Source organism: Pteropus alecto, unplaced genomic scaffold, assembly GCF_000325575.1.
Source record: "Pteropus alecto unplaced genomic scaffold, ASM32557v1 scaffold152, whole genome shotgun sequence".
NCBI classification, from domain to species: domain Eukaryota; kingdom Metazoa; phylum Chordata; class Mammalia; order Chiroptera; family Pteropodidae; genus Pteropus; species Pteropus alecto.
In genome coordinates, this window is record NW_006432227.1 from 8,841,347 (window position 1) to 8,863,586 (window position 22,240).

The 22,240-nt window shown below is 31.5% G+C and overlaps 1 protein-coding gene and 1 pseudogene across 4 annotated transcripts in view; both read left to right on the forward strand.

The window, feature by feature from the left end:
• The window catches only part of CDH18 (cadherin 18), a 252,364-nt gene that overhangs the window by 161,298 nt on the left and 68,826 nt on the right, over window positions 1-22,240 (forward strand). For 3 of the 4 annotated variants that reach the window (XM_006907120.1, XM_025043539.1, XM_025043540.1), the window contains exon 5: window positions 13,772-13,959. In XM_006907120.1, the coding sequence (XP_006907182.1) occupies window positions 13,772-13,959 (188 nt within the window). The remainder of the gene's footprint in view (window positions 1-13,771; window positions 13,960-22,240) is intronic. The other variant, XM_025043541.1, reaches the window with a different exon arrangement.
• LOC112475867 lies at window positions 7,311-7,429 on the forward strand (annotated as a pseudogene).

Below are 22,240 nucleotides of genomic sequence, written 5' to 3' on the forward strand. Positions count from 1 at the left end.
ACCGCATATTAAAAAATTGTCCTGAGTCATTGTGAATATAAAACTCATTTTTTTATTTTTTTTTTTTTTTTTTCTCTCAAGAATCACACTTCACTCAGGCCTTTCTACATTGAATATTCTTCAGCGACTGAAACAGTCATTTTATGCATATTGGGGAGCTTTTATAGTTGTATTCTATGGGAGAGTTAGGTATATTTCACTCTATCATGTATAGATTAAAAAGACTATCATACTGAAGTTAAAATAGAAAAATTGTGGAAGATATTTTAAATAATAGCATATCAATTTGATACTCAACAAGGATAAAATGAACATATAAATCTTGAAAGATAGAATTCTTAAATTAATTGTAATCCAGGCAAGTTATTTGTCTATTATTAGTATTTTTATTCATCCTTGTAAAGATAAAATATGTTTCTTATGTTATATGATTTAGTGTATGCATAAAGACATTTAAAAATCTTTCCCCATGTATTTATTCTATTAAACAAGGTATATATACCTACAGTGCAGATTCTTTCAGACAAGGTAATAGCTATAAATAAATAAGATTGTGGCATTCTTCTAATTTTAAAGTTAAATATTTTTAAATTATTTGAGGTTGCCTATTTATAAAATTACCAGTCATAACATGTCAACAATTTTATGATTTGTTTTTAATCTATTTGGCTGTACACTATGGCAAAATTATAGATTGATTCTTTTTATTTATTCTCCTCAGTATAGATATGTATGTTAATGGTCATAGAGATTACTTAGAAATGATTTGATAGTTGTTAGTTTTTAAAAATCAAATTTTAATTCTTCACAAAATGCTTAAAAAAGCAAGGATGATTTCCAATTGGAATTTATAAGTTTACAGTCTTTTAGCTTTTTATGAGTTGTGTTTATCATAAAAGTGAGAGAATGTTCAAAACTGTCCCACTGTATCTCACTTTGAAGGAAAAAAAAAATTTATAGGATAATTAGCTTTGCTACAGTTTATACACCGTAACACAGAATGTGTTAGGTTAAGCAATTTTAAAGATATTATTCTAGAGTATAGTGAAGATTTGATATAGGATAATTTTAATATGTGGCTTTCAAATAGCTATAGCATTTATCCATGAATTAAAAATATCTCAGTGAGATCCTAATAAAATGCTTAATTATTAATATTCAATACAAATTTCTTAGATGCAGAAAAATTCCAGATTCTTTGTGTGTGTTTTTCTTAATTTGAAAATAGCACATCTAATGTAAACTATATCTGAATAAAACAGTATAAAGAACAGATTTAGAAATACTCTGGCTAATCTTATCAATATCGGACAACCTAGATAATTCAGACATCACAGTATCAAACCATTTACATGTCACTCAATTTTCCCCAAGAATAATCTACAAATAAATATATATGTATTACATACAGCTAGCCACTTTCCTAAGTAAATACTATTCAATTGAGAAAATTATTAGTCAGAATAAATGCAATGATTAGATGATTACAGCTTTTAAAGACGGGGGCCTGGGCTAATCTTAAGGAATGACTTATTTGCTCAGCTGACAAAGTTACTGAAGCAAAGACACAAGGTCTTTTAAAAAGGAATTAGAATCAATACTATCCTGGGGGGAATAATTGTATTAAAAAGGACAAGCTTCAATGAGCCAGATATTTTTTCATTATTCCCACCAAGTCTTCCTTTTTTAAATGTACTTCACCTGATCATTAGCATTTTATGATGCAGCCTAAGAAATTTTGTGAAAAGGATCATATATAGCAAATTAAATTATATCACAGTCAGAATAAATTATGAAATAATATTTGTATCTCTATCCTATGTAAAATTATAGTCTTAATACCAAAATAGATAATATTACCACTATTTGAAAATATCTTTAAAACTTATTAATAAAGTATAACTTAGAAATTATTCATATATATTCAAACTAAGGGAAAAAATTCCTAATATAGTACAAATAATTTAATACCTAAAATTTAATAAAGCCTGTTTTACCACCTCATATGTGAAAAAATCTAAGCTTCACATCCAGAAAAGCAGAGCAAAATGAATATATTGAAGAAAATTATATATTTTTGTAATATTATACTCCTATTTTTTTATTATCAAATTCATCCCATCATCATGGATTTCTAGCATTTGTGATATCTCTACTTAATTTTTCCCATTCTGAAGAAAGGTTTAAATACCAGATGTTCACATCTTGATTTTATTTAACTTGTACTGTGATGAAACGTCCATGACATAAACTTACCATCTTAACCATTTTTAAGTCTACAGCTCAGTGGCGTTCACACATTTACATTGTGCTGCAGTCATTATTGCTGTGCATCTCTAGAACTCTTTTTATCATGCAAAACTGAAACTTGTACTCATTAAACACTAACTCCCCATTCTCTCCTTTCCACAGTATCCCATAACTACTATTTAGCTTTTCATCTCTGTAAATTTGATTATTCTAGTTACTTCACATAAGTAAAATCGTATATGTGCCCTTTTGTACCTGTCTTACTTCATTTAACATAGTTTCAAGCTTCACTTATGCCATAGAATATATCAGAATTATCAGAATTTTATTTCTTTTTAAGGCTGATTAATATTCTCTTGTGTATTATACTGCATTTTGTATAGTCATTCACTGTTGAAGGACTTTGGGGTGATTCCACCTTTTAGATATTGTAAAATTAATGATGCTATAAAAATTGGTGTACGAATAAATATTTAAGTCCCTGCTTTCATTGCCTTTTGCTCTGTATCTAAAAATAGGGTTGCTGGATCATATAATTTTAGATTTAATTTTTTGAGGAACCACTATACTGTTTTCCACAGCAACTTCACCATTTTACATTCTCCTCAACAGTGCACAAGGATTCCAGTTTTGACATGCTCATTAATTTTCATTTTTTTATAACAGCCGTCCTAATATCTTCATAATTCAGTCTTTGTAAGTTGTCTGTTTCTAAGAATTTTTCATTTTCCTATGAGTTAGCCATCCTGTTGGTATATAGTTGTTTATAGTACTCTCTTAAAATCCTTTTTTTCTATAAAATCTATGGTTAAGTCTCCACTTTGTTTCTGGGTTTAGTCATTTGAATCTTCTCTCATTTTATCACTAATCAGTCTGGGTAGATTTGACATCTTTGTTGATCTTTTTGTAGAGAGAATTGAGAACTGAACTGTTACCTCCTACAGACCAAAATCTCTCTATACTGGGAAGGGGTGGGGCAAGAGCGGGTGAAAACATCACAAATCCTTTCAGTTTTGAAAGTATTGTATTTATCGATCATTTGCTTGGTTCCTATAGACCTTTGACTGTTTTCCAGAACTCCTATAACTTTCGTCAAGTCAGTTTCTGGTGTTTTTAATGTTTCCACAGGGAAACAGGGCTTAGAGCTTCCTAACCTGCCATTTTGCTGATGTCAGTCACAGCATTATTTTTAAGGCATTAAAATCACAATCATTCCAATATATTGAACTTTTCCAGATAAGAAAATATTCTACCTTAAAATAATTAAATCCATCAGAAATGCTATAGATTATGTAGTAAACATTTGGTATAATAAACAATTTATTCAGAAAAAAAATGCTTTCCACACACTAATTTTTCCATTAAAAAAAAAATCTATTAATTACCAAGAGTGAACAACCTTCATGACAACTCAAAGAAAAAAAAAAAGACAAGAAAATAAATTTAAATTTATATATTATCAATATTTTTGCTTTGACAAAAATTAGATATCTAATATGAGAAAAGAATTAGGAGAGACATTACAGTAGACCTGCACATTGATTTCAGTAGTTTATAAAACAACTGGCTGAGTAGATATGAGTTAGTTCAAGACACTATAAGCTGGCACCAGCTGCAGAACCTCAAAATCTCCTTCTTTCTCTCAAAATCTTTTCATCAGCTAGAGTGCTTCCACTGTTGCGTATTTGCATAGGTGCTCTAGTGCTCCCCATCTCTCTGACCCTGCAAATGTAGAGAATGTTTCTTTCTACTGGAGCTCTATTATAGAGCCCCATGAAGCCTAAGTGTCATACATTGGAAGGATAAGGGTCAGGGGATTACAGGTACTTGCTACTGATATAGCTATGAGTTTTCCTCCAATTGACTTTAATTGATAATTCCATGTGGTCGTGGTGGTGTGAGTGGCTACACAACAAGTAGCCAATGGCAAGCTGATGTTGAAAAAGACCAGAAGGAGTAAAAGGTGAAATGCAGGCATTGTCATCTTACCTTGCCAGCCCTGGAAAAGGGAGGAGATGTGTAATTACAGGAATGTATTAGGGACGTTGCTACAGTTGGGTGTCTGTCATGAAGGCAGGGTTCTAAACTAGAAAATGGAGAAGCCACACCCATCAGTTAACAGAAACTTAAGGTGCCATTGACATTAAGAACTCAAACAAATTTGGTAACTAAGAGATTAGATGAAACTGGACACAGTAAACTGGAAGACAAGTATGAGGAATTAGGCAGAATGCATCAGAGAACATGAAGATTTAAAACAAAAAAAATGAGGGATCCCAATATATACCATCAGAGGGAGGGGGGAGTAATTCACTGTACAATAATAGGAGTTTCAGATGAAGAGACCAAAGAGAATGGTGAGCCGGTATTCAGGGGAAAAAAAAAAAGAAAGAAAGAAAAGAAAAGAAAACTTGACTAAAAGATTTTAAGAATAAGTACAAACATTAATCATTAGATAAATAATCATAAGAAGTCCCAAACAGGGTGGGGAAGTGTAAAGTATTACACCCTAGATATGTTATAATGAAGTTTAGAATTCCAAAACCAAAGAGAAAAACAATTTTGTCTTCTCCTCAGCAATAATGGTACAGATGACAATAATTATTTTTAAAAAATGGATGAGAAGGAAAAAAATACTCTTACTCTAAAAACCTTTTAACCTGCTAAATTAGAATAAAAAATTGGATGAGATAAAGCTATTTTAAAACAAAAAGAATGAGTTTACTGTTCAGAAAACCTCACTGAGTTTACTAGTCAGAAAACTACTTAAGATGTTTATGTCAGAGATTGCAATTACTACACAATATTCATTCCTACTTGTGTTACTTCCTTAGAGAATTCTGTTTAGATTCAGATTTTGCTACTTTTTATCCTCAAATACTTGATATCTCTCTTATCTATCCTTGGTAGATTTCATTATTTGTTCACAATTATTCATTCTCTCCCCATCTCTGCCATTCTTTTCTATAAGTGGATGACATTTCCCAGCTGAATCTGGGATTGGTCAAATGACTTGCTTTGCTCAATGGCATGTGCACCTTCATGATTTAAACCACACTTGAGCAGAAAGCTTAATGAGTGTGCACGATTTGGCTCAATTTCTTCTGTTCTTGGCCTCCACTCTGATAACAATGTAGCCTGGAAAAAAAGCTAGTCCTTCATCTTAATGAGAAGACACCAGAGCTTAATGGGCTGAGCACACCAGAGCCCAGCAGAGCTGCAGCAAGCCAGAGCTCAGCTGTAGTGTGAGAAAGAAATAGTATTTGCAGTTATAAATCATTGAGATACAAGAATTCTCTGTCGATGCAACAAAAGTTGACTGATAAACAAAATGGTTATGCATTCTGCACTCTCTCTCTAGAAGCAAGTTTCTGTCTGTGACAACAAAAACACCAACAAAGTATATGGAATTGTGTTTGAGAAACAAAACTTTAAAGTAAAGCTTATAAAATGCTAGAAAATGGTTATGTTTTACTTAGGTAAAACATTTGTCTGACATTACTTGGAAAGCAGAAAATTTACCTTATAACTCATGGTTTTAGGAGAAAAGGTCTTAAAGAGAATGATTTTAGGGCGAATTGATTGTTAATAGCTGTATTTGACAATATACTGTAGGAGGTGATTCAAAAACATATTAGTCTATTTTCTAATAGACAGAGAAGAGAAGAGAAAGAAACCAGAATATGCATGACTTTCAGAGCTAAAAATAGAAATGTAAAGGGTTCACCAAATAAGATAGTCTCAGAGCCATGGGGACAGAACCTTTGTAATGATTGCACAGAATAATTTCTAAATTACTATGAGCCACTGATATTTTTTCCTTTCAAATTGGGGTATTTATTTCTATTATTTTGTCCTATACGTCCCCAATTATATGTTGTTTTGGGTGTGCAAATTATTTCTCCTTCTAATTCAGTGGTCTTTGGATCAAGAAAAGCCACATTCAGGTATAATTATGTCACAAGATCTTGAAATTCAAGTCTGATGTCATAGTTTAAAGAGATTTGGGATGTCAGACATCGCCTAAGTGTATTTTATCTGTGAGATGCAGTCAAATATCTGTGACTGTAAAGTGTACTGTAAACAGATTGTATTATCTGTTCACAGTTGTTCCTTTCCCTCTCTTATCATGCTTTCCTATAGGTGATGTATATGTCCCTGATACTTTAAATTTGAGCTTTACCAATGACTTTGTTAGACCAATGGAATATGAGCAGACATGTCATAAGCCATGTTTGAAGAAAAGATTTAAATGCACTTCAGGAGTTATATTCTGTGTTCATGATCTTGCTCTCACAGTAACTGCTCTTTTCTACTCATGTTCTGGAAGGAAAATTCTGTTGGAAGTGAGCCTATCCTGAGTTGTAGCGTAGTCATAGTTCTCATACATTACAAGATAGAATTCAATATTCATTGTAAGCTACTGAGATATTTTGGTTATTTATCAACACATAAACAGTTGATTAATAAACATATTATGTCTGTTATCCTTAGCATTACCACTGTGCATTGTGCTATGTATTTTTATCATATATCTTGCCCATTTTCTCTCTCATAACAAAGTACATTCCTTAAGGACCAAGATTTTCGTCTGTTTTGTTTACTGTATTAACAGTACCTGAAAATGTGCTGGCACAAGGTAAGTGACATTTACTAAATGAGTCACCAATCTGAGCTGACCAAAAAATTTATATGTAAGAATAAAAATTCATAAATAATCAAGAACTTTTAAAGGAAAAGGATTGAGAAGGGGCTAACAAAACAAATGTAAATTCCATTTGCTTTGACATACGGATCTATGGGACTTTGTAGAACACCTAAGAAACAGACCTACGTCTACACTGGGACATGGCATATGTCCAAGCTGGAGTTACAGATATATTAGGAAATAAAAGGCAGTGGAACACTGGCCAACCATGTAAAAGTAAAAGTAGATAAAGTGACATTATGAAGGTTTCCCAAATTGATTAAAGACTCATATGCTATTTATGCTTTAAAAGAAAATGCAAGATTATTTTATGGCATTTGAAGAAGGAAAGATTCAATAAAGAATTTAACGTGTCTACAGCCATATCACACTGAACGAGCCCTGTCCCGTCTGATTTGGGAAGTTAAGCAGAGTCGGGCCTGGTTAGTACTTGGATAGGAGACCACCTAGGGAGACCAGGTGCCATAGGCTAAAAAAAATAAAAAAACAAAGGATTGTAAGCTGATAAAGTCCTTGCAATCTGTGAGGTCAACTAAGGGTCACCTCACCTAAAAAAAAAAAAAAAAATGAATTTAACATGAAATGATGATCAATATTAGTACAGAAACATTAAATTTATTTTTACAAAGATAAAAACATAGGAGAAAGATAAATGAACTGGCATTTAAAATATAATATCTATGTTAATAATTTTATGTATAATTTATGAGATGAGGTTATAAAACCTTTTGTATCACAAAATCAGAAAAGTTAAGAGTGTATAAAATTATTGCAATAAAATAGAAGAAAATCCTATAGATATCCAGAAATCTAAGGATAAACCAACTATAGACATTAAATTTTCTTTTTAGTAAACTAGTTGCCCTTTTTGATAGAATAGAAATAGAAATAGCTTTAATGTAATAAGGAAGAAAAGCTTAGTTTCTGATATATATACATTTTTGTTGAAATGATTAAAAAAATAAAACAGACACCATGATGATGTGAAAAGGAAATATAAAGAAAAAAAATAAGATTCAGAACTCAGACTAAAATATGTTTTAATATGAAAACTTCATCTAAAACTAACAACATCCTGGTGATATTTGTTTATTATAAAGACCAACATAAATCCTAAACTTACAGATGCAAGGAAAAAAGCCTGCATAACAGCAGTAAATCAGCTACTTGTAGTTTTATCCCCTGCCAAAATACATCCTTATTTCACAATATATAGTGGTGCAAATATGTATGTACACTTTTGTTGGTTTGGGGAAGTCTTTTAATGACATAATTTTACATAAGGCCATTACCTACTTCAGCCTTCAACAAAACAATTTGTTTTACCGTGAAGAATTTTTTTTCGATGATTCTTCACTGTTACACAATTCAGACAGAATATCCTTCCGTAGTTGGTGACTGTTGAAACAATAACTGTTTCCTCTGATAAATACTCTAAGAAAATGTAGGGAGCCAGGGAAATTTTCTCCTGTATTTCAAGGAGAATTAAGATTCAAGTCTCTTGTTTTAAATTTAAATTTGCCCTTACAAACCCAGTTATAAAATTTATTTCTAAGAATCTAGTACACGAACTATCTTCTTATCTTTCTCTCAAGCTAATTCATGAATGGAGATACCATATCACACACACATGTAATGTGTTTTGTATCAATAGTATGTGTATGTATCTATGTTAATGTGTGTGTTTATATGTGTGTGTGAAATTGCAATCTCAGTGTTTTATTTTTTAATCTTTTGTAATCCTCTTGAAAATTGGATAACAACCTTACCATTTATAATTTTTTGTGGACACAAGCAGAGTACTCTGAAGGATTCCTCTTGCCAACAGCAGAAATGTTAACTGGACTGGTCTGTAAAATTATTCAAGATGGCTGTTTTTGTTTTTGTTTTTTCAGAGAGTAAAGAGTAAAACTATTGCAGCAAATCAAAGGATTGTTCACCATGTATACCAAGATTCTATGCATCATGGTCTTTGTTAATCTCATTTAGAAAAAAAGTGCATTTTATTTCTGAATAATAAATTGACTATGTGATTGAATTATATCATGAATAGCAATGGCAAAGCGTCTATTGGTCAAAGTTTTCTAAATACGTTTTGATCATACACTTTAATGTGTCTCTCCAGTATTCTTCAATCCCATAGAGAATATCAATTCTCATAAAATAACAGGTAAATGAAGGTTTATGTATTATCATTATATTCAAAGATGATAATACATAATTATTTATGGACTGTTGGCTCTCAGTTATCAGAATTTTTAAAGGTAATTCTATATATGTCTTTATGATAGATAGGTACTAGCATTTTTTTCTGTTAGAATAAATATGTAGAGTAAATCTATCTGATATAATTTGTTATTTTAGGATAATTTTATATATTTGCATTCATGGTTAATCACTTATTACTAAAAATGTGAAAAGATATAAAGGAATCACATTGAGGATTAAAGTTACAAAGATACATATATATGTTATATTTGTGTCAAACATAAATGTTAATAAAATATTTATGCCTTAAATGCATACTAGCCTCTTTACAATATGCTTACTACTCTAGAACACCAGTTCCAAAGATCTTGGTTTCTTTGTTTTACATATACAGATATATATATAAACATATATTTACATATATGTGTACATATGTACACACACATATACATGATCAAGGACGCTTAGGTCGTTTCTATGTCTTGTTCATTGTGAACAACGCTGCAGTGAACATGGAAATACAGACATCTCTTCGAGATCCTAATTTCAGTTCTTTGGGATATACCCAAAAGTGGCATTTCTGGGTGAAATGGTAGTTTTATTTTTAATTTTTTGTGGAACATTCATACTGTTTTCTATACATTCCTACCAACAGTGCACAAGGGTTTCCTTTTCTTCACATCTCTGCAGTACCTGTTATTTTTTCTTTTTAGTAATAACCACTCTGACAACTGTGAGATGATTTCGCATTGTTATTTTGATTTGCATTTAGTGATTAGTGATGTTGAGCATATTAGTGATGATTAGTGATGTTGAGCATGATGATTAGTGATGTTGAGCATATTTTCACGTACCTATTGGCTCTTTGGATCTCTTCTTCTAAAAAATGTTTATTTAGTTCTTCCACTCATTTTTAAATCAATTCGCTCTTTTGTTGTTGTTGTTATTGACTTGTAAGAGCCTTCTGGGTCTTCACTACTTATTAGATTTATGATTTCCAAGTATTTTGTCCCATTGTATAGGTAGTCTTTTTTATTCTGTTGATTGTCTTCTTTGCTGTGCCGAAGTTTTTAGTTTGATATAGTCTTAGTTGTCTATTTTTGCTTTTGTTTCCTGTGCTTTTGATGTCATATCCAAAAAATAATTGCCAAGAACATGTCAAGAAGCTTTTTCTCTATGATTTCTTCTAGGAATTTTACATTTTCAGGTCTTAATTTAAGTTGTTAATTAATTTCGAGCTGATTTTTTGTGTATAATGTAAGGTAGAGGACCGATTTCTTTTTTTTGTATATGCATACTCTATCATTTGATGAAGAAATTATCGTTTCCCCATTATTTACCCTTGCCCTCATTAAAGATCAGTTGGCCTTACATGACTTGGTTTACTTTTGCACTCCCTATTTCATTTCCATTGGTCTATATGCCTGTCTTTATGCCAACACCATACTGTTTTAATTACTGTAATTTTGTAATATATTTTCAAATCAGTAAGTGTAAAGCCTCCAGCTTTGTTCTTCTTTCTCGAAATGTTTTGCCTATTCTGGATCTTTCATAGTTTCATACACATTTTAAGATATTTATTTCTATTTCTGTGGAAAAATCCTATTAAATTATGATTATAATAGCACAGTATGCTTTGGGTAGTATGCACATTTTAAGAATATTAGTTTTTCAGTCCTTGAACATAGATGTCTTTCCATTTGTTCATGTATTTTTAATGACTTTCATCAATTTTATGTAGTTTATAGTACATGGTAATTCTGCCTCCTATTCAAGTTTATTTCTAAGTATCTTATTCTTTTTGATGCTATTGTGAAAGAAATTGTTTTCTGAATTTCCTTTTTGGATGGTTCATTGTTGTAGTGTATAAAAACACAACTGATTTTTGCATGTTGATTTTGTTTCCTGCAACTTTACCATATTTGTTTGTTCATTCTAACAGTTCGTTTTGTTTTATTTTGTTTGTGGAATCTTTAGGGTTTTCTACCTATAAGTTCATGTCATCTAAAAACAGAAGTCATTTTACTTCTTCCTTTTGAATTAGACTCTTTTTTATTTTTTCTTCTCAATTTCTCTATCTAGAACTTCCCATGCTATGTTAAATAGAAGTGGCCAGAATGAGCATCTTTGCCTTCTTAGAGGAACTTAGAGATCCTAGAGGAAAACTTTAAATTTTTTCACTGTTGAATTTGATGTTAGCTATGAGTTTATTGTATATGGCCTTAAAAAAACGAGAGTTCTGCCATATGTGACATGGATGATACTGAAGGACATTATGCTAAATAAAACGAGTCAGTCACAGAAGGACAAATATCTGCATGATTTCACTTACATGAGGTATATAAAACAATCAAACTCATAGAAGCATAGGATTCAATAGGTTGTCAAAGGCAGGAAGGATGCGAGAAATGGGGAGTTGTGCAATGGGTATGAAAGTTCAGTTATGTTAAATAAGTAAGTTCTAGAGATCTCTGTACCTTACAGTGCCTCTGGTTAACAACACAGTGTTGTAAACTTCAACATTTGTTAATAGGGTAGATTTTATATTAAATGTTTTTGCCATACATATACACAAACAAACAAAAACAAAAGAGAGACACAAGAAAATTTTAACAAGTTTTAGATATGTTTATTACCTTCATTTTGGTGATGTTATTAACAGTGTTTGTAATATGTCCAAACTCATGAAATTTTATACATTAAATATGTAGGTTTTTTTATATATCGAGTATACCTCTATTAAGAATTTTTCAAAAAAAAAAGCTCACCAAATTTATGTTCCTGGAATTTAAGAGTATTTTTTAAAAGTATTCATTAGTCCTTAGAAGTTCTATAAAAGTATCCTAAATCTTTTCTGATTTGTAAATAAATCTCATCTGTCTATTTTTCTAGTGATTAGAAGACATTTTGAATACTTTGATGTTACATATTTATCAGTTTGAATCATTTTTGGCATTTTATTATACTTATTATGCACTTTTTAGAATATCTACCATACTTAGAATTAATCTTTTGAATTGTATCATACCGTCTTTATTTTTATGTCTAATTACTATTTGTGTAATCCTTTTTACGACTTTACTTTTTAGAGCAGTTTTAGGCTTACAACATAATCGAGATGGAAGTCAAGAGGTTTCCTGCATATCCTCTGCCTCTGCACGTACATAGCTTCCTTATCACCAACATCAATCATTAGAATTGTGCTTTTTTTTATATCAAGGGTGAACTTACATTGACACACCACAAAAATCACCCAAAGCCCATTGTTTAACTTAGGGTTAACTCTTGGTATTGTATATTCTATGGATTTGGAAAAATGTATAATATATAACAAAAACCATTATGGTATTATACAGAGTATTTTCACTGTTCTAAAAATCCTCTATGTTCTGGATATTCATCTCTCCCCACTCTACCCCTGACAACAACTGATCTTTTTATAGTCTTCCTAGTTTTATCTTTTCAGAATGTCATAGAATTGGAATCATACAGTAGGTCATCATTTCTAATATGCATATAAGGCTCCTTTATGTCCTTTCATGGCTTGATAGCTCATTTTTTTAGCACTCAATATTCCATTGTCTAGATGTCGAACAGTTTATTTATTCATTCATCTCCTGAAGGACATCTTGGTGGCGACCAAGTTTTGGCCATGATGAATAAAGCTGCTGTAAATGTTCACGTGTAGTTTTTTGCGTAGACAAGTTTTCAGCTCCTTTATGTAAATATTAAAAAGCGTGATTACCGGATGGTATGGCATCCTCTGAGAGGATGAGCTGAGAATTTGATTATGGCAAGTGCTTTGCTTTGGACATCAGCTGTGACCACAATAATTCATTTCTTTAGAAAATCAGATCTGGAGAATAGGACACATTTTGAATACTTTATTCTAAGAATAAATGTGCTATTATGTTTTTTATTTGTTTGTTTGAATTTTTGTTTTGTTTTATTTTTAATCTTCCACCACATATTTTATATTGTACCACAGAACAACAACTTAAAAGGGCCCACCAGATATGACAATTAACTGATGACTGTAATGGAGCTATATGAGAAATATCTATTACTGTATTTCAAATCGGTCCAAATTTAGCAGCTTAAAACAACCAACATTAATTATCTCATAATTTCTGTAGATCATGAATCTTGGTTTGATTTAGCTGGGTACCTCAAGTTCAGGTTCATGACATCCCAGTGTAGCTGGCGGGAGGGGCTGTCCTTATCCGAAGACTTGCCTGGTAGGGCGAGGGTGGTGCATTTCTGCTTTTAGCTTGCTAACATCATTATTGTCAGGTATTTTTTTTCTGTTTTCATTTTGAATTCCAAGTTCTCATACTTTTGTATTTTAATTCATATGCTGTGCAAAAATATTTTAATTCCGATATCTACAAATTCTTTTCATGTAGGCTCTTTTGCATGCATGTTAAAGTTTACATAAATCTAGAATTTCATTACTAAGTAGTATACAAATATTTAAAATTTGAAAACAATGTCATACTCAATATGTTTATTTAAATATGTTGTCTAAATGTTTTAATGTATTTTATATAAGGATATTATGTTATGATTATTATCACCAAAAACTTAACATAAAATATTTTTCAGAGCACTATCAGCTGTATGTTCCTGAGTCAGCTCAAGTCGGTTCAGCCGTTGGGAAGATTAAAGCAAATGATGCAGACACTGGTTCAAATGCTGACATGACATACTCCATTGTTAATGGTGACGGTATTGGGATATTCTCCATCTCCACCGACAAAGAGACCAGAGAAGGAATCCTTTCCTTAAAGAAGGTAAAATGAACATAATGTTAGCAATTTATTCAACTCACCAATTTTTCTGTGAATGGAAATTTGACAAAGGTATGATAAATCTTATTGTCAGGTCATTAAAATGATAAAATATTTCCTCTTTAATAAGTAATTATATTTTAATTATGGTTGTGTCTGACTCTTAGGATACTCTTTTAGGAATTATATTTTGTTCTGTTGGAAAGATCTGTTGTAGAATACACCATGAATGTGACCCCTCATTTTGTTTTCAGTTAACGGATTTATCATCAACATCAGTTCTAATAATGTCTTTATGTTGTACTAATCTAGTTACATTAAAAAACTTTTTCTAACTAATGGAAAAATCTTCACCATGTTAGCAAACACTCTTAGGAGACAATTTTTTGCTTGATGGTCGTGAATCTATCAAGACAGCTGTGGTGTAATCATTAACCTTATCCCTCATTCTTTTTTTATTCTTTAGAATTTATCATTTGACCAAGTCTATTGCTTTTTGCTTGTAAGAGTACATAATGCTCATGTCCTTGTAGAAATGAAGAACTCAGACAAATACGAAAGAATGATTTAAATGTAACTCCTAATGCACTGTGTCTCAGTCTTTCTTTTATTTTGTTAAATTATATATATTTGGGTTACATTGGTTAATAAAATTATATAGTTTTCAAGTATACAATTAAATAATACATCATCTGTATATTGCATTGTGCGTTTACCACCCAAAGTCATATCTCCTTTCATCACTGTATATTCGACCCTCTTTGCCCTTATCTACTTCCCATCTCTTCCCTTTTCTTCTGGTAACCACTAAACTGTTGTCTGTGAGTTTTGATTTGTCTTGTTCATTTGTTGCTTTCAGTTTTATAGCCCACATATGAATGAAATCATATGGTTCTCAACTTTTCTATCTGACTTATTTTGCTTAGCATGATTTTCTCAGGATCCATCCATGTTGTTGCAAATGACAGTATTTCATCTTTTCTTATGGCTGAATAATATTTTATTGTATATATGTACCATATCTTCTTTATCCGATCATCTATCGAAGGACAGTACAGTTGTTTCCATGTCTTGGCCACCATGAATACGTCTCCTATGAACATAGGGGTGCATTTATCTTTACAGATAAGTATATATCTTTGCAGATAAATGTTTCAAATTTTGTGCATAGATACTCAGAAGAGAGATTGCTAGTCATATGATAATTCTATTCTTAATTTTTTGAGGAAGCTCTAACCGTTTTCCATAGTGGCTGTACCAATTTACATTCTCACCAGCAGTGTATGAGGTTTCCGTTTTTTCCCTCAGCCTCTCCAAAATTTGTTGTTATTGTCCTGTTGATGGTAGCCATTCTAACAGGCATGTGTGTTATCTCATTGTGGTTTTAACTTGCATTTCTCAAATAGCTAGTGAAGTTGAGAATCTTTTCATATGTGTTGGCCATTTGTATGTCTTCTTGGGAGAAGTATCTGTTCAGGTCCTCTACCCATTTTTTAATTACATTGTTTTTGATGTTGTTGTTGTTGAGTTGTATGAGTTCTTTATATATTTTGGATGTAAGCTCCTTATCAGAGGTGTTATTTCTTAAAACATTCTCCCACTCAGTTGGTTGCCTCTTTGCCTTGTTGATGGTTTCTTTTGCTGTGCTGAAGCATCTTAGTTTGATATAGTCCTATTCATTTGTTTTTGTTTTTATTTCCTTTGCCTTTGAGATCAAATTCATAAAATCCTCTCTAAAACCAAAGTTCATGAGTTTAGTACCTATGTTTTCTTCTGTGCAATTTATTGTTTCTTGTCTTATATTTTGGTATTTGATCCATTTTGAATTAATTCTGGTGTATGGTGACAGATAGCAGTCTAGTTTCATTCTTTTGCATGAGGCACTCCAATTTTCCCAGCACCATTTATTGAAGAGCTTTATTTTCTCCATTGTATGTTTTTCACTCCTTTGTCGAAAATTATTTGCCCATATATATGTGGGTTTATGTCTGGGCTCTCAATTTTGTTCCGTTGATCTGTGTGTCTATTTTTCTGCCAATACCATGCTGTTTTGATTATTGTCACTTTGTAGTATAATTTGAAGTCAGGCAGTATGGTACCTCTGGCCTTGTACTTTTTTCTCAAGATTACTTTGGCCATTCTGGGTCTTTTGTGCTTTCATAAAATTTGATTTTTTTGTTGTTGTTGTTCTTTTTCTTTAAAAAATGCCATTGAGACTTTGGAGATTGCATTACATCGGTAATGTTTAAATGTTTAATGATTTCAACTTGATCCACTAATTTTCAGATTTAGCTCCTACTGTCATGTATTTTGATTCAGAAAGACTGGAGTGGGGCTGAGAAACTACCTTTTTAAAAAGTACTCTAGATTATTCTACCATAGAATATGTTCAGAACACTGTCTGAAACATTTTACCCTAATATGCTACTGTAGATATTGAACTAAATCTATTCATCATCTCTCTGTGTTTTGTATATACTTTTTCTATTTGCACTATGTAAAAACTTATTAATTCTTCTGACAATCATAACTTTATATTGATTTAAAATTGAGAATTAACTTGTTTTCTGGATGCTACATGGGGCCTGCAGAGGAGAACTTAAAGTGTATAAATACTTATAGAGCAGTAGTCATTGTGTCTATGTAAAATATTCATATCTTCACCTAAATTTTTTTTTTCATTTTAATATTTCTTTATTGAGATTGTCAAGCCTGGGTCAAAAATATGATGATAAAAAGAATCAATTTTCATATCTTTATTGAACAAATATGTGTATTTTGAGTGCCTCTAATGTGCCAATTGCCATGTTCCAATAAACCATGCAAGGGCGAACAGAGTCAGATTTCGTCTATGCCTGCACAGATCTTCCAAACTATGGAAATGCGCAGACAAATTCAATATCACATACATTCCTAGATCAATAATAAAAACTTTTCTATGAAGGAGAGTTGTACAAAACTATCAAGAAGAAAATCTGGAAATTTGATCTTGTCCAATATTCAGCAATAGATGAACAGAGAATTGAAAGAAATGTAGGAGTTATAGGTAAAGATATAAGAATAAGCATTCCAGAAAGAAGAAAGGCAATGTACTAAGAGTCTGAGGTGGGTGGAACATGGCTCATTAAGGAATCAAATAATATTGTTGATTCTGGAACAGAGAGAGTGAAAGATTAAGTCAGTGGGTGGAAGGGCAAGCAGGGCCTTGTTAAATTTTACCCAATGAAGAGCCATTGAAGATATCTAAGCAAGAACTGACTATTCTTCATTTGATGTCAATATTTCTGATTAAATGTTGATGTAAGCTAAACGAGGACAAGACTGTCTTTTAATTCTTCACTGCATTCCCAACATCCAGCATGTTTTCTGATATAGAATATGCATTCAATAAGTATTAGAATAATTAATGGATGGATATATGTATAAAAAATGAGGCGGGTATTGCCCACTTTTCATTTCTTGAATGGTCTTCATTTCACTAAATTTAGGTAAATGGAATGGTTCTTTCTGAAATATGAACTCAGAAGCCAATATTTAAGAAATAAGTAGAACACAGAAGAGAAATAGTCTTGAAAGAAAATTTCAAAACATAGGAGAATTATAGCACTAAAAATTCCCAAGGGAGGCTGCAGAAGAGAAATATAGTGACTGATTTTTTTTAAAAAATGTGAGTATTCTAGAAAATTAAATCAATTTAGAATTATAAATATCAATTGGATTTGGTAAAAGGGAGGACAAGGTGATTGTCACTAGAAGTTTTCAGATTATCATCATCATCATCATCATTTTCATCACAATAATAGTAACAGAAACTAATAATTGTTGATTATTTTTTCTATCAGAACAGGTTTTAAGCTCTGTCTTGATTAGTTGATATAGTATACCTATTATCATTTCTTTAAATCTCACTAGGACATTATGATTTAAAGAGTATTATTAATGTCACATAAAAAAGAAATTGAATCACAGATAAAGAAATGAAATCACAGCTATAGAAACTGAATCACAGAGAGATAAAGAAAAATGGTACCAAAGTATATATTCATCAGTGGAAAACTGATCTTGATAGTCTTTCTTCAGACTCTGAACAATTACTCATTTTACATGGTCGGATGGAAAAACCATATATGTACTCTTTGTTACAATGAAGTACAAATTCAGTATGGTGGAGAAAATGTGAATTAAGATAATGGAGAAAAAGGTGGAAAACACCATCCTCTTTAGGAAACAGTAGTAACGTGGAAGAAAAAGTTTATGAAGCAAATAAATGAGAACACGGTGAAATGCAGATTGAAATTTTAAGTTGGAAGACTGAACACATGTTTTCATGTAGGTAGAAACAAAAAAAAAAAAATTGAGGATACTAGAGATGGGATAATTGATTTTAAATGAATGACTGAGTTAGAGATGGTCCTGTGTAGGATCTTGATCACAGGTAGAAAAAAGCAACCCATGATAACATGCCTCCTTTTCTGAGAGAACCCAGCAGAAGGACAAAGAAAACGGTTGCAGATAAGTTTGCAGTGATCTAATCTGAGTGTGCATGTGCGTGTGTGTGTGTGCACGCGTGCGCGTGTGCATTTGGCTGTGGTAGGAGCGTGTCCATGATATTGAGCATTTTATCTTTATAAAGTAAGAAGTAACAGCATATTTGCAAAAAAAATGAGAACAGTGGTGAATAGTTTGTATATACACATGACCTGAAATACAAATATATATTGTGAGATTAAGGACATTGAGGCCACCCTGCATGGCCTCAATTCATTTGATGTTGTTTATAATAAAAAAATGAAAAGACATTAGTATATGTATATGTGTGTGCACATATATTTAGTAAACATTCTTAATTTTCTATTGACACACAAAATAGATATTTTCAAGATAAAGATTGTTTCAATTCTGGAAAGGCTAGTGATGATATACTGAAAATAATCTTGACAATGAGTCCAAATTATCTTTCACTTTTTTCCCTGAATATTTTTTTAATGCAGTCTAGACTTCCTCTAAGATGCATTAATGTTTGCATTCATCTATTTTTTTGATTCTTCAGATTAAGATGATCAATTTTAGAGTTATTTCATTGTTACTTATTTTATGTTATAAATGACAGCAATTTAAAAACTGAACTATATAACTCAGTGAGTTTTAACCTTTAGGAGGTACTGATTCAGATGGCAGGAAATGGATAAAAATTCTTTAAAACCCATTCTTTATTTAATCTCTAAAGCAGCTCACTTTAGTCAGCAAGGCAGAACAGTTAATCTTCTCAAAGATCAAAATCAGCAGTGCTCTATAAATCAGCTTGCAGGAGAGTCTGCACATTCCTATCCATATCATTCCTTCATCAGAAAATTGTGAAGTTAAATCTACCGGTCCATGGTATGGTACCTTGTAAATACACTTTGATAACTTTCATTCATTGTTTAATGGAGCCTGACTTGGTGGAAAGGAGAAAAGTAGATAAGGATGCATGCAAGCTGATGCACTCGTTCTTCTGACATAAAACTCCAGCTAGGGATGTGCTTCTTCTTAGCAATCTTTCTCAGAATCTCTTCTTGTGGCCCCTACATCAATTTGCATTCTTTATAACAGTCATTCCATTTTTTTTTTTCAATTCAAGGCTCTAACACTATTTGCTCTCCTGACTTGCATCAATGCCCTTTGTAGTATCATTTTTCTTTTTTAAGCCTATTTAATTGCATATACAATGCCTATCAATTTAAGCCTTAAACTTAAACTTGTCTTCAACTCAATGAAGTGGGGTGGGAAATATGATCTTTACTGTCAATTGAAATATAAATTTGGGTCCTGCCGTTTAAGAGCTCCATGACATCTTATCTTAATCTTCAGTTTTCTTATTTAAGTACTTTACAAAGTGGTTATTAAAAGTAGATAAAATAATGTGAAAATAGTGCTCTAAGCTGTGTTTGGCTAATAATTACAATAATACCTCAATATCTACTTTTCTTTTTTGCTTGCTTGCTTTCTTTCTCTATCTGCAACAAAATTTAATTATACTTCTCAAACTTCTCTATGTGGTTATTTTGAAATCCTTCTTTGTTCCATATTATATAATTTACCTGTAGGCACACAAAGAATGAAATATCCTGTGTATATTATATGATGTCACATACACATGCTGTCACTCATGTTTCTGTGCAATCTCTTTCTCTTTCCTTCTTCTGTAAAAGATTATTTTTCAAAGTTCAAGTTTAATATTGTCTTTGTAGTACAACATTTTCAGGTATATTTCACTCACGAATATCTTTCTTTGGATTATCCTTTAGGTTTTACAAATAATAATAAGCATTTCACTAATTTCTTACTATAGAAAACACAGCAATTCCATACTTCTCTTAACTGTGCTAGGTATAATAATAGAGTAGAAAACCTTATTCTGATTAATTCACTATGAATTCACTAGTAATTCCCATAAATGTGTATCTGTGTGTGCTACAAGTGGGCCCCTGACTATAACAGTTGTTAAACGTTTTTGTAACCAGGACTTGTATTTTTTTCATACTTTATAGTATATAAAAGATTATTAAACTATTTCACTTAATAAATGATCCATTGAAATGGATTATAAGCATAAACATTATACATTGTAAAAGTATATTTTAACAGTTTAAGTTAATCCTGAGAAAAAAATATGAAATGTGTTCATCTATAACCATATTAGGTCTATTCAAAATAACCACATTTTTGTTTTCTTAGTGGATTATGTTTATTTGATTTTTCTATGTTATTACATTGCCTGACATTGAGTGACAAAGAATCAGGATCTTATTTGCCATTGGATTGTAAAGTTTTTGGACCATGAGCTCCAAAGAGCAATAAATAAGCCATTCCAACCCATTGCAGATACACATACAGGAAAATGCTTGAAAAATCATATTTTATACATCTTTACTATTTACAAAAACTGAATATTTATTAGGGATTTTATTATTAAAAAACTCAGCCAACCTGCTATTTTTATTCTCAAAAGATTCTAAAATCTGAAAAGTACCTCTCCTGCTTAGCCAGAAGCTAAAGAGAGAAGAATCCAAGTTTTAATTCAATGAAATCTATTACTATATTTATAATAACTTTTGACAGAAAACTGATATTGGACAACTTATTCTTACTGTTCATCTTTAGACATTGCAATAAGCCTAGAGTGATAGATCAATTGAAACTAGTCTAAAGTTAATTGACTGTTTTGAACACATATATATACCTACATTATAATTTAGTGCACTAGTTGGAAATTAATAATTTGTTGAAACATTCTGTTGAGTTAAGATATACATATCCATGGGCAACTGGTAATTTTTCACATGTGTGGGTATATAGAAATACACATACACACATGTATATTTGCTTGTGTTTAATTATATATAAATAATATGTAATATATAAGTATACTATACATATATATGTGTATATTTGTTATTTGAAGTAAAATCTTTTTAGTTTTTTCCCAGTCTTTAAATGACAGTAAGCAAACATGTAATATTTATTTGCATTGATATCCTTGGAATTATACACAATGCATTATCATTACATTCTTCCACATAGAGAAATTATAACAACAAAGCATATATGTGTGTGTGTATGTGTATATATTATCTAGTTTCCACAGATTTTCTACTATCCAGGAAAAGCCTGACAAGGATTGTAAATCATGACATAATAAAGATAAGCTGAAGAAACACTATTCAAATTCATGCCATTTTTCTTATGTTTTAGCAAACTATTATTTAAAATATATGTGCTTTTCAGAAAATAAAAATTAATAATAATGTTAGTCACTATTCTAGGATTTGGCCATTTTTTTCATGATTGAAGTGACATTTTTCATATATTAAATTATTGATAACAACTCTATTATTGTCCTTCCGTTACTGTAACTGGAAACCTGGATGATGATGCAGTATAGAAATTGAACCAAACATATGTCAAAAGGAGTCTCTCCTCCCTTATTCCTCCTTCCTGCTCTCCTTCCCCACTTAGAAATATAGTGTATTTACATTTTATGGCCAAACTATTTTGAATTTTGTTGTACGGCCCGGTGCCCTGCTCTCTCCCTTTCCAGGACCATAGCCCCGTCCTCTTGGCCTCTGGTCCTCTCCCTGGTATCTTACATAGCTGATTCTCCCCTGACCTGTCCCCAGTCCCGTGTTCCCTGTCCCTTGTTTAGAAAGACAGAATTTTGTGACCTTGAACTCCGAGAAGAATTGATTTATCAAACAACTAGGCTTAATGCTGTTTTCAGTATCCTTCTATTTATGGTGGTTAT